Below are 13505 nucleotides of genomic sequence, written 5' to 3'. Positions count from 1 at the left end.
GCGCCGAGCCTCGCCGGTCGAGCCGGGCCGGACCGGGCGCCGGCAGCGCGGCAAGCCCCGAGGCACGGCCGGCTCGAGGCGAACGTAGCCGGGAGCCGAGCAGAGGGAGAGCCCCAGGCGGCCGGAGGCGGGGCGGGGAGGGGAGCGAGGAGGGCGGCCGCGCGGTGAGGGAGCGTCGCCAAATGGCACTGGCGTTGCAGTCTATACGGATAAGGCGGCGCGGCCGGCGTTGCGGTTGCGGCCCGGTTGGGAGTTGCGTGCGGGCCCTAAGCGCTGCCCGTCGGTGTGTGCGTGTGCGTGTGCCTGTCTGTGTGTATATATACACACGCGCGCGCACACGCAGACATATATATTAAAAAAAAAAAAAAAAAAGCGAAAAAAAAAAAAGCAAAAAAAAAAAAAAAAAAAAAAAGCCTCAGGTCCATTTAAAGTTGCAGCCGGAGCGCAGCGCTCATTGGCTCGGGGGGAGCCGGAGGAGCACACGGGGCGAGCAGCCCGCACCGCGCCGAGTTGTGCCGGCGCCGCCGCCGCAGCAGCAGCCCCGCCGCCGCCCGCCTCCCCGCGCCTCCTCCAAGATGTAAGGCGGCCCCGGCGCCACGGACCTGCAGGCGGAGGGAAGGGGAGAGCAAGGGCGTCGCTTTCCAGTGCCGAGAAAGGAAGGAGGAGGTGGAGGGGGGGGGGGGTTTCGTCGTGACCATGTCTCGCTGAAGTGATTTTTGTATTATTATATTTTTTTGTGTCGTTCCCTTCGCATCCGATTTTTTTTTTCTTCTTTTTTTCTTTTTTTCTTTTTTTTTTTTTTCCATCCCCGCACCTCGGATTTATTGCTACGAGGATCACATTGTGCGGGAAGAAAGTGGGATTACGGAGACCGCCGCGAGCAGCCTTCCCTCCTTCCCTCCCCCCCTTCCGAGGATTTTTCGGTATTTTATTTTATATTTTATTTTATTTTTATTTTTTTTTCCGAATCGCCGCGGCCGTAATTCATGAAGCAATCGTCCCTTTTTGCGATCACAATTTGGATACCAGAATGAGCAAAGAAAGACCCAAGAGGAATATAATTCAAAAGAAATACGTAAGTGCCCGATCCCTTCCGATCCCTTCTCCTTCTCGGTTGACTCTCCACGCTTTTAGGAAATGGCAGCGAACGTCAACTTCGGGGCCGCCGGGCCGTTGAGGGGAAGGGAGGGGGGGTGGTCGGCCGCGCTCGGCTACGGGCAGCGCTGACCTCAGGTGACACAACACGGCGACGAGGAACGCCGACCCGCCGTGTCCCGTCGGATCCCGGAGGATCCCACGTTATTAACCCGCGTTACGCCCCGTGCCGCCGGCGGAACGGGGCGCTGCGGGAGGACCCGGCTTTGCCTTTCTAATGCGGCCGCCGAGCCGATTGTCTCCGCCGGGCACGGGGATGTCCGCGGCCCCGCTGCCTTCGGGAGCGGCCCAGCATCCAGCGCAGCGGCAGCGCGGCCCCAAAAAGCCCCACGGCCCCCGGTGTGAGGCCGCGGGGTCTGCGTGTGTGTGTGTGTGTAGTGGCACGGCAAAAGTTGCGCTCCCGCAGCGCGGACCCGGGTGCCTCCCCGGGACAGCCCCCCCCCCCCCCCCCCCCACGGCCACCAGCTCGGGGCCGGCGTCCGAGGCGAAGACATCCGCATTGCGGAGGGAGCGGGGCTGCCCCCGCCGCCGGCTGCGGGACACGGGGCGGACAAAGCGCTGCGGGGCGGGGGTGCTCCGGATCCCGGCCCGAAGGGCACACGGCGCGGCGGGCGGCAGCGCGGTGTGTGCGTGCCGTATGCGTGCTCTCAAGTTGCAACTTCGCTCCGGCACGCCACCTCGGCTTTAGCATTCTTTTTTTTTTTTTTTTTCCTTCCAGTTTATTTATTTATTCCCCCCCTCCCACTTTTCCATTTTTATTCCTTGATTTCCCTCCTCCCCCCCCCCCCCCCCCCCCCTTTTTCATTTTCTCTTTCACGTTTCCCTTCCATTTCCCCACGCATCTCCCCGTGTGTATTTTTCTCCTTTTATTGACATCCCCGCTGCGGGGCGGCCGGGCGCGCAACCGCCGGCAGCAACCTGTTGCCGGGGCTGTGACGGAGCCCCACGGCTGTCGGCCACGCCGCAGCCGCCTCCCCCTCCTCCTCCTCGCCGCCGCCGCCCGGCCAGGTTCGCCCCGCGGCCGTGACGTCACAAAGGGAAGGGCCTACGCGCCGTGGAAGCTTCGTCGGCTCAGCGTTCCGTCGTGACGTCACAGCCGAGGCGGGGCGGGGGAGGGGGGGAGGCCCCGGGGCGGCGCGGGGCGGGGGCGGCCCCAGGTGAGCAGGTGCGGGGCTGCGCGGCGTCATCCTGCCCCGCCGGCTTCGACCCGCGTGGGGACGACAACCAGGCCGGTATGAGGCGGCAGCCGGGCAGGTGCCACGCAGGGCTTTTTGTTGTCTGCAGGTGTCTGCCAGCCCGCCCTCCCCGAATGCAGGCTCGCCTGTTCAGTACATCACGGGGGGCTGACAGCCGTGCAGCAGGGCCCGTGGGGTGGATGTGGAGCAGAGCAGTAACCCACACTGACAGAGCAATGGACTGAGAGGGGCACCATTCTGGGGTATGCAGACACCCCCGGCTCCATAAATGCAGCTCCATCGCATGGCATGCCCTGCACTGCCAGGACCTTTGGCTACTGTCATGCTGCTGCCCTCCTTGAGCATAGCCTTCTCAGGTCTGGACTCTGTGGTGTGTGCGGAGCAAATCCCAAAAGCAGAAAGGTGACGAGAAAAATGGGGTGATTTGCTATCCTCACTCGCCGCTTTGCCAGGAGGGGTTACAAGAAGTTCCCCAGAACTCTGCGTGGTCCTCCCAGCTGATAACCCATGAATGTGGAAATGCATGAATGCTTCTTTTTTTTGTTGTTATTTTTCCTCTTTCTTCTTTTCTGCTCCTTAAAAACACGATCGTTCTGTTTTTAAAAGAGCTGTGGCTGACTCATTCACATCTTGCTTCTTGCTTCACCCTCCTCCTTCTCAAACATCTTTACATATCAAATATTGCCTTTTGGCTCCAGCCTCAGAAAGCTGACAGCTTTGTAAAGCATTACCTGAGAAGCCAGACTGCATTTGGTATGCGCTCAGAATTAATAGTTCTTAAACGGGAAGCTTTGAAGTCTCGACTGTAATTTCACAGGTGTGTGTTTTTGTGCTGTCACGGAGCACATCTTCTGTTCTTCCCTCCCTGGGCCTCTGCACATTGAGGCCTGGATGACTGTCCCAACCTGCCTGCCCGGCTCTGCCAGGGGAGCAGATGGCAAAATGCCATTAAGGAGAGGTGTCCTGACTATCCCCTTGTGTACTTCCCCCTCATCCCTTCTGAGGTGTTGCATGGTGATGCACGCGGCCTTGGTGTGGCCTATAAGCAGAGCCACCTATTTGCCTACTTGAGGTGGGGCGAGCACTGCCTGCCTCACAGTGCTCAATATATCATTCACAGCCCTGTCCTTAGGGTCCTGTGAGCGGCACCCTTGCAGGTTATATCCAACATGAAGCCAAGTGGCACTCCTGGGCCCTGGCACTGGGGCGTGGGCCCCCCCTTGGAGCTGAAGCACTGTGACCACGTGGCAGCAACCCCAAGCAGGGGATGTATGTGTGCCCCAGGGCTTCTCTGTGGTGTGGGGTTCTCTTGTTTCCCACTGCCCCTGCAACGTCTGCCCCACACCAAGGGGAGTTCTGAGTGAGGCCATTTCCTACAAGAAACAACATAAATCCACTTCTGAGTGTGGGTAGAAGCATCCTGGTTCAGTGTGCATTGTGTTCTGTTTCAGTAACTTTCTGGAGCCTTCTTGTTGTTGGGCTGGCAGACAGCCCCAGCGTTGTACCCCTTCCAGCACTGTAGCACACTGAACTCATTTTTTTTAGATACGTGTATTACTTGAGCTCACGGTGTGTGGATGCTGGCCACTCTCGAGATCTGAGTTTGCATTCCTCTTAACCTCCTGCTGGCCTATTGAGACTGCAGCATTATGTTGTGTGAGGCATGACAGCACGTAACCAGAAAACTAGTAATTCCAAGTTGCTTTTTTTTTTTCTTAATTTATAGCAAACGTTTACATTTTGCTGTCAACAAATGCTCTGCGCTGAAATACCAATAGGATCCTGTTCACTCTAACAGACTGCGAGCCAGAAGATGCTGTCCAGAGTGAATTATAGCGAATCAAGGCCCCTGTGAAGACTTTCTAATGTTCGTTAAGCACTCTCACCTTCTCTTATGAGGCCTACTAAGCCGGTATTAAAAATATATTACCCATACCCTCTGTAGATGTAGAATAACTGTTAATGCGATGCACGTTAAAGGGTGGTATGAACGTCAGCTCATTTTGTAGTGTAGCCGCGTTCCCTCCATTTTATTGTTTGATGAAACAGAAAGAGGTCTAAATTACTTGCCTGCAGCTATGAGCTGTAACAGCGGCAGCGATGGAACTGATCTCCTTCTGCAGCCTGGTCCAATATTGTCTCGCATAGCTTTCGGGCTCTTGCTATGCGGCATGGCATCTGCTGTACAGAGACTGCTTGATGTGGTTCAGACTTTCTCCAAGACTTTTTTTTCCCCTTAATTATGGTCCTGACTGTTAGATTAGCAGGGCATTTTTAACATAATGAAGGGAAAAAAAAGCATTTATATGTGGATACTTTTTCTTTTTTAAGTGATGATTGTACCCTGCAGCTGATGGGGACCAGTTGACACAGTGATGACTCAGCTGTGGGAGCATTACATAAAGTAGGTCAATTTCAATATCCCATCGACGGAAACTAAGGAGACTCCAGGTTGAAAATTGGTATTTTGTTTATGCACGTCACCGATATTTCCTAGCTTGAACATAACTGGGAGTTCATAAGGAGAAGAGAAATACAGGCTTTCTTTTCCTCCTCTTTATATTGTACGGTAACTGCATTCAATCAACTTGAACCTGGAGAGGGAAGGGGAAACACACCAGCTGCTTACATTTGTGAAGTTTATGGTTTGCAGCTCTGGAGTGAAAGAAAGGCTTAAGGGTAATTTTAATGCAGAGAGTGCAAAAGCAGAGACACGTTTAGTATTATTATTATTATTTTTATTGCAAACACGCAGCTTTTGTGTGATTTAGCAGATGTGGAATGTGCAGAGGAATACATAGGTTGCTGCAAGATCCAAATTTGCATTTAAAACATTCAGTCCTTCGCATCGCTTTCTTCCCAACTATAAATGTAAACCAAGTGTAAATGATGCATTGTTTGCCTTAGTGGGCAGACAGTCTGAAAACAATAGTGCTGATGGATTTGACTGCCTCTGTGTAAGATTAACGGGACATTAACTTCCAAGTCTAATAATGAAAAATGTCAGCGTTGCCAAACCTGAACTTGCCTTAAATGCTTCCTGATGTTGATGGCCCTGAATGTCCCCATTCTACTGGGCAGTTGTAAGGATTTAGGTCTCTGCTTCCATGCAAAGCCCCTTAACCTGCTGTTAGGAATTGAGAGAAAAGGACAAAATATACCTCAATTATAAAGGCAAAGTAAATAATGGAATATGAAATGCAAAACGCCTTTTACACTTAATATCGTTTCTTATTTAAGGCATCTTTAAGTGGCAGGAAGCCACCGGGAAAGCTAAAAGCTACAAAATGCTCATAAAGTCCTGGTATATGAGGGGCACTTGACACTGAAATTCAGATAGCAGAAATAATATGCTCACCATAAGGTATGTGGTGTTCCCTTAAGTCTTTGGTGGGTTGTTATGCCTGTGTACTGCTGCTGCGAATACTGGATTTGGTCCTTGCTGGTTTGTAGGAGGGAGGTTTTGCTTGGGAACTCTCAGTGTTCATGTGCTGGGGTGGGTTTTCCACAGCCTGTCATACAAGTGTTTTCTCAATGAAGCAGTAGGTGCGGGGCTTCAAACCATTTGCTGTTTCACTTGCTCGAGTTTCACACTTTCCCTCTCATAACGACATCCTGTTCTGATGTTGTTCCTTCGACAGGCCAGCCGAGGCCTGGTATTTGCAGCAGTGGGCTGTGGGAAAGGAACATACCCTTTAATTACAGCCGGGAGGACTTGTTTGAGTGTATGCTGGCCCTCCTCCCTTCCGTGTATGCTTTTGTTCATCAGCCGCTTCCTTAGGCGGATGGATGCAGGGTCGTATGCTGTACAACACTGCTCTTCAGCTTGCCTCAGACTGGCTGTAGTCATTGGCAGGCCCTGCTGCGTGGCTGTGCTGCCTCTCGAGGCTCCCTGGGCCACGAGCAGAAGGATCGTGTGCGCCTTCCCCATCTGCTCCCCTGCAAAGTTGATCGGATTAATTTATGCTGCTGCAGAAAGCAGCTCAGATGGACTGGCTTGGCTGGGTGTGGAGCAAAGCAAAAATGCTCACACGGTAATCGTTCTACCCATGCACGTATCAGATGAATGGCATCTCCAGCATTTCTGCAGCAAATGTCTCATCCCAGACCGAGGTGTTGTAAGCCACATCCCGCAGATTTATCTGGGGGAACAAAGCCTCTTTCAACCAGACATAAAAATGGGCTTGTTTGTGTGGGTAAAAAATGCTCTGAAAACAAAATGTTTTCCTTTTGTTCTAAGGCCATTCCTACCAGGTACTTCCCTCGATTTGTTCTGCAAAAAAGGCAGCCTTCGACCTCTGGCTGTTAACTGCAATTACTTTCTAAAAGCTAGAAGGAATGCAAATGTAACATCAACTTGAGAGACAGTGGTGTGCTGTAGTGCTCCGGGACGGCTCGTGGTATTTGAGTCCCCTGCTTTCAGTTCTTCGAGCGTGCCGTGCTGCTCTGACATCTTATACATGACGTGGGGTTTGCAGATGAGCGTGTTTTGGCACGCAGGCACTGTGATGACTGGCTAACGATACTTGCAGAGTTCAAGAATAAACCATGGGAGCTCGCTCTGACCTAATCTACTAATCTTAGTTTTGCACTTTGGTACTGTTGTCTCAGCCAAGTTAGGATGACTGTATATCACAAGCAATTCATTTTTAGCTTTGCTTGCAGATTAGTACTGAACCAGTTTGTGCTTTCAGATGAATAACAATGGGAGTGATTTGGGAGAAATTATCAGCTCTTTCCTACCAGTGTGGGTATGGAAATCAGCTAAGTGCTGTTTTTAAAAGAGATCTATGTGAGTGGGTTGGGGTACTACGTGTTCCCCGATACTCCTAGGCTTGATATTTTTCTCCTTTGCTGCCCACAAGAGCAGGGCTGTCTTCTCTGCCCTTTCCCACATTTGTATGTTTGGAGGAGAAGTGAGAGTTTTTTTTCCCCCCTCTGGGGGTTGTACTTTTCACTCTTCTGGATAAAATTTGGCTATGGCTTTGAGTAAACTTCAGTCTCTCACTACTTCATGCTGCATTTAGGGGGGAGTCTGAGGGAGTGAAAAAGCTTTTGAGGCTCCTCGGTGACAGGAATTTGGTTTCCCTTTGGCCCTGGGAACTGCACTGAAGCAGTGAATACCAGTTTCCTTGCTGTGTTTGGGAATGGCTTGCACTTGTGAGAAATACAAAGAGGAACTTGAAGATGTAAAGCATGTAAGTCAGTATTTTTTGAGGTCGCTGCTAATCAAGTGGACAAAAACCATGGGCTCTCAGACAAGAGTCTGTCCAGAGCTTGATGAGATACTTATCATTATTTTTATTAGTTGCTTTATTTAACATATTTTTTTTATGCTGTTCTCATACCAGGAATCTTTGTGCCATAAAAGTAACTCATCTAGAAATTGCATTTAAAGTTTTAAATTGCTGCGAGCTGCTGCCATATGCTTATGGGTTTTGTTTTCCCTTTTTATAAGGTGCCTGTTGGGCAGAGTAAGGGAGATTTAGAGAAGGGGGCACACTTCCTTCTTTCTCACCTTTTTTATTTCACTGTTATTACTTTCAGCCAGTTAGTCTCATTGAGTTCTTTTTGGTACATCAATGTTGTAAGCCAAATCTCTCAGCTGCAGTGTGCATGCAGAAAACCCTATAATAGAAATTTCCAGCCCTGCCTGTATGCCAGATCAATTAACTTCTTAGCTCAACTCGGGCTGAAAAAAAATAGCTCCGCTTCTGTTTTGGTTTCAGCGATACAAAACTTGGTCCAGACTTTGAGTTTACAAAACTCAAAGCCAAATGAAAGGAACGTTTGCTATTATTGTTTGCAAAGCTGACCGATAGCTGAGCTCATGTTATGTGCAGTTCCTTTTTGGGTGACGTTCCAAGCGGCTGGCCATAATGGGAATGTTTTTCTTAGAAGGATGACATAGATGGACGCCTGAGCTGTGGTTTGCTGATTGATGGTCTCTCTTTTCCCTTCTCCAAGCGTTGTGATAATGATGAAAATTCTCATGGCCTCTCGCCATCGTGCAGCCTGGCTTTCTCAGACCAGGGAACATCCCTTTCGTTTTTAGATAAAAAGCAGAAGTTGATGTGTTGGAGTAGCGTTTCTGATAATCGTTTATTAAAAGCTGTGCTAAACTCGAATGAGATTGTGAGGAGGAGGATGTCTTTCTCCCGCTGAGACCTTTGCATTAAGTTTGAAAAGCTTTTACCAGTGTTAACTTTTTGTTAGTTACTCCACATGTAATGGGGGCAGTGATATCACTTTGTAGAACAAGAGGCTTCCTGTTACTTAAAAGCTGGAGTTACAGCATGTTACTGTTACTGTAGCTTGTGAATTATTTATGACATGGAAGAAATAATGGTTGTCCTAATGGCAAATGATTTTGAAGCTGGCTTTTTCTGTCTTCAAGTCTGTCACTGACGTCCTGAACTGACTGAAAACTACAGAAATAAGGAGCCATAGAGTTGTACTGCCCTCTTCTACAATCCTGCTCTCCCTGTCTGTGCTAAGAATATTCTGCACAAAGCTTTTGCGTTTTGCCTTTAGTAACAGTCTTGTGGATGTTGAGACCATTGAGCTGCCCGATGACTTTATGATTGCATTATACCAGCGCTGTGCTGGAATGGGGCGGTTTAGCCTCCTCCTGGCTTGCCCTCTCTCTTCTGCTGGCCAGCATTTGCACTGGCTGATATCTGTCACCACACACACTGGGACCATACCCATGTTAAGACCAAACTTACCAACTAAGGTTGAATTTTAATGTGGATTTGCTTAACACTGCAGTTTGTGAGATAGCGGTAAAAATATGTGTGTTGGGGAAGGTGCTGCTGGGACGCAAATGAGGTGGCAAGGGAGCAGTAGGATTGCTTCTGTTAGCAACAGTGTGAGTTTAAGTAGGCTGTGAAGTGATGACTAAACAGGAGTTGGGATACATGGTTTATTTCCTCACAAACAAAATTAGCATTGCTTATCAGTTTTAAGCATTGATCAGGCCTGTATTTTGCTGTGTGATCCTTCAGGGAACATGCTGAATATTAAAGGTGGTTGGAAGGAATTTGGGCCACACTGCTGCAAGTGAAGCTGGAGATGTGTGTGTGTGTGTGTTTGGTCATAATAGTGCCATAATCATTTCCAAGGCATTAAAATATGTTAGAAGAGGGTCAGGAATGCGCTGCTGTTGTCACATGTTATGCTTGCTTAGATGGCATTTGACCAATTTAAAACCGTAACAATGTGAGAAAGAAGGGGAAGAAAATAAAACTGATAACTGTGCTACTGACAGCTGAGTTCCACTGTTAAAGGTGGTAGAAGCAGCACTTCTCAACAAATGTTCTTTGTCCTTGCTTTGGAATACACCTATGTATGCAAATATGCACACACATGTGCACTTCAGCATGGGACCTAAGCTGCCGTGCCTTTCTGCTTCCTACAGGAAAGACCTGCCAATAGAAGGGTGCTCCTCCAGAAATTCCCCGTGGCTTTATTTGCTTTATCCTGTACTACTGAAGGATGAGTTCTTGTAGCTTTTCTTGTTAGAAAAACAGACGTGTCTATTGTGTGTGTGGGAGAACTGAAGTGCTAACGTGTTTTGTCCCAGATTCCCAAATAGTGTGAGAAAGCTGAACTATGTCAAATCAAGAAGTTACAAAGCCCAACTTTACCTCTGTGATGTGGCATCACGTGCCTTTTTCTCACCACCGAAGCTGACACTGGTGACTACAGATCTTTCCTGCGTGATATAGTTCACAGTCTTTTGACCATATCAGCATAACTGAAATTATCTGTCTTAAGAAGTGATTATGCTGGCACTCCCCCTGCTCTCTTTGGCTTTGCTGTGGATTAAGAGGATGTGGGTGGACACCCTAGCTTTTGATCCAGCATTGCACTGTAGTGTGCACCCAGCTCCAATATAGGAATACTTTCAATGACATCAATTGAAGTGTGTGGAGCTTGCGAGTTAAGCACACGCTGAAGTGCTTTTCTGGACTCAAGATTTTACCATTCCTGTTTAAGAGTGTGTCTAAGTATTTGCAGGCTGGAATGTTCACTTTTTTTAAGAGGGTGATAGCCATTTAATGGTTTTGATGGCTCTACTGGATGTGGTCTGCCTCTGATTTGTGTGTGTGTATGTGGGAACAGTTTCATTTTAGTTTATTTCCAGTGCCTGAATATTTTCTTCAGATGTAATCACTGTTCTTTGTCATCTGTTGCTCTTATCATCATGATAGTGTACGAGTGTGTATAATGTCATTTTTTATAGTTCACTTTTTTTTTCTCTTCTAGTCTCATGCTTTTTTCTCTCTCCCACTTGTGCGTATTTCTCTGATGGGGCTCTTTTATCTGTGCTGTCTGAGGAAATTAGCTCTTAACGAAGCTGCTGCCATCTCTTTGCAGGAAAGCAAGACGCTGCCACTGCAGTATCTTTCTTTTCCTGAAGGCCAAAGGGGCAGGCCTGGAGCAGTTCCTGCAGTTCATTATTGGTGTAGCTCCATAGGAAATACACGGGAAGGGGAAGAATTGCACTGCCTCTACTTGTCTCACAAGCTTGTGTGCACAGTGTGAGTGCTGGTTATGGAAAATGCTGGCTGCTGACTGAAGTTATGCAGAGCTCAGTGAACTGAAATACTCATTTGGGCAAATAACCACGGAGAAGAATGTGGTCTCAGCTCACCCCTTTTCACAGCACCTTCATGAACTTTTGAGAAATCAATCCCTGCTGATGAGAGCATTCAGGAAAAGATAATTTCATAGTTCGCTTACATTAAAGATACTATTTATGGAATGTTTATGTACGTTCTCTTTCAGGCAGGAGCAGCATTATGGGGCACAACTGACCAAAACTGTCCTAAAACTCAGTGCTCAGCTTTCATTATGGAAAGGTTTCCTCTGCAGCCTCTGTTTACCCTCCCAGATAAATAATGATGGTTAGATTTCTCCCAGGCTGGGTGGCAGACCAGTCCCAATGATTTCTGGGCCCTGTTGCTTTGGAGAGCAGGAATATGATTTTCAGCATAAATTTGTTAAGAAAAACAGGGACTCTAAAAGTCTTCCGGGTAATATAATTTCTTTATATTTTACTTAGAATTTCATTATAATACCACTTCAACTGGCTCCTGTGAGAGCTGGTGGTGTGTCATCTGGTAGGAGAAAATGTGTTTATGATGTAGGTAATCATTTTTCCCCCTCACAAGCATCTTTTCTTATATCCTTGTTGATTTCTCTTCCTTTTGTGGTGTCATTTTAAGCCCATTACTCTTGCAGTCAAGAATGCAGTAAAACTAATTCCCTGTGGGCATTTTGGAAATTACCGGTTCACTAATTTGGATGGAGGAGAGTGAAGGGATAAACTGTTATTTCTTCTCTTCACCAACTTGTCTCAGATCCTGCCAGGGATGAGTCTGTCATTTTCTCCCCTTAGAGACGGCCCATCTGTTAATGCAAAATATCTCTTGGTCTGCCCATGCCTAATGACTGCTCAGCCCGTTCCTGCTGGAGTCTGTTGCCACTCTGAAGGGGACCAGGACCAGCATTCCTGCGTGCACGCCTATCTGTGTGTAGCCTGCTTTCTCCCTGAAATAGCATTGAATTGTCCGCAGGGATTCCCCAGCAAAGCTTGTTATCCCTGAATACATTTTTCTGAACATGCTTTTGCTTCTTTCTTTTGGGTCCTGCTTTTGTTCCTGTTTATCAGCCACATGTAGTTGTGTGCTACTGCTGGGGGGTTGTCTGGGCATCAGCACTGCAGAACCCATCTGCGTGGGTTGCCCTGGGAGGTTGTGAGTGCCCCATCCCTGGAGGCATTCAAGGCCAAGCTGGATGTGGCTCTGGGCAGCCTGGTCTGGTGATTGGTGACCCTGCACATAACAGGGGGTTGAAACTGGATGATCATTGTGGTCCTTTACAACCCAGGCCATTCTGTGATTCATGTGTGCTCTTTTCAGAGGCACTTCAGAGAGTTGTATTTTTCAACACTGGCAGATAGAAGTATGACTGCAGCTACATTTGGGACTTTGTCAGGGAAGTGTGAGTTTACTCAGCTCTGGAGAGCCCACCTGCTCTTCAGTGCTGTTTGTGAAACCCAACGTTAGTGTCATGTGAGAAAAAATGGCTGGGATATAAATCCGTGCCTCGAGTCCTGCTTGTGTGGAGTGCATCTTGTCCCATGCTCCCAGTTAGGTCCTGCCTCTGTTCCTGTCTTTAGCCATCTCAACAATATCTTCGCTGCTTTTACTTTTGTTTTCTCCCGTAGTTGTATTCTCATGGTCGTGTTTTCAGAAGGCAGCACATTTACAGCTGTGGCAGTGGACCTGATACTTAGCAGAGAAGCGCTTCTGCATCTTTTACAGTGGAAAAATACTTAGGCTCCCTATACCTTGGAAGAGGACTCTCAAGATACTTGTTCAGACATGCTTTTGAAGGTGTGCTGATACTCGTTCTTAGCTAGCTTGTGTATGGATGATTTATCACCATTCACTGGTTTCCATGGAGCAGTCAGTCACATCTGTGATGAAGGTTATCCATTTCCCTGAAATGGTTTCATACTATTGCACTACTTCTTCCTTCCTCTTTTTCACGCTCCTCAAACGTTCAGATATTTTTTTTCCCATGAGAACGACCTGGTATTTTAATCAGGAACCCACATGTTGCAAAGCTGAAGCTGAACAGCTTTGAAAACTCATTATTCTGTATAAGAATGCCATCAAGATGGTTTTCCAGATTCCCAATCCACTGCCTTTCTTAGTGATTAGACCACCGCCTTCAATGAATGTGAGGATTTTCAGTCAGTCTGAGGGAGTTAATATGTTGTTTAATTTTGATACACGTGGACAGTGTTAAGCCCATGCAGACTGGTTATAAGGAAAGGAGAAAATAGTAGATGATCTCTTGAGGCAGTCCTTTTAAACAATAATTAATATCTGATAGTTTTTTTTCAGTATGTAAGAAAGAAGATTGAGAATCTGGCATTATTTGAGACAAAAGACTGTAAGAGCAGCTCTTAAGTCTGGCTGCCTGGCCTGCTGTTAAGCTTGAAATGAGGACAGTGTCAAGTCAGGAGGGTCTTGGTCCTAACAGTGGTTCTCAGGGTTCCTGTAACTCTTAGAGAATATAAAGCTGCCCAAAATGGTGTTTGTTTGTATGGGAAGTCCACAGAGAGAAATGAGAAGT

General features: G+C 47.9%; 1 protein-coding gene across 2 annotated transcripts in view; it reads left to right on the top strand.

Moving 5' to 3' along the window:
* Window positions 1–430: 430 nt before the first annotated feature.
* The window catches only part of JARID2 (jumonji and AT-rich interaction domain containing 2), a 202740-nt gene continuing 189665 nt past the window's right edge, over window positions 431–13505 (top strand). Inside the window, exon 1 of one of the 2 annotated variants that reach the window (XM_072327482.1) lies at window positions 431–666. Coding sequence is in view for 1 of the 2 variants with exons in the window: in XM_072327479.1 (XP_072183580.1) it covers window positions 1031–1075 (45 nt within the window). In the remaining variant the exon portion in view is untranslated. Of the gene's footprint in view, window positions 1076–13505 lie in introns of both variants that reach the window. The other variant, XM_072327479.1, reaches the window with a different exon arrangement.

The sequence above is a fragment of the Excalfactoria chinensis genome, chromosome 2 (genome assembly GCF_039878825.1).
Source record: "Excalfactoria chinensis isolate bCotChi1 chromosome 2, bCotChi1.hap2, whole genome shotgun sequence".
Lineage (NCBI taxonomy): Eukaryota > Metazoa > Chordata > Aves > Galliformes > Phasianidae > Excalfactoria > Excalfactoria chinensis.
Note: the sequence above shows the minus strand (reverse complement) of the source record. Positions and strands in the feature narration are given on the sequence as shown.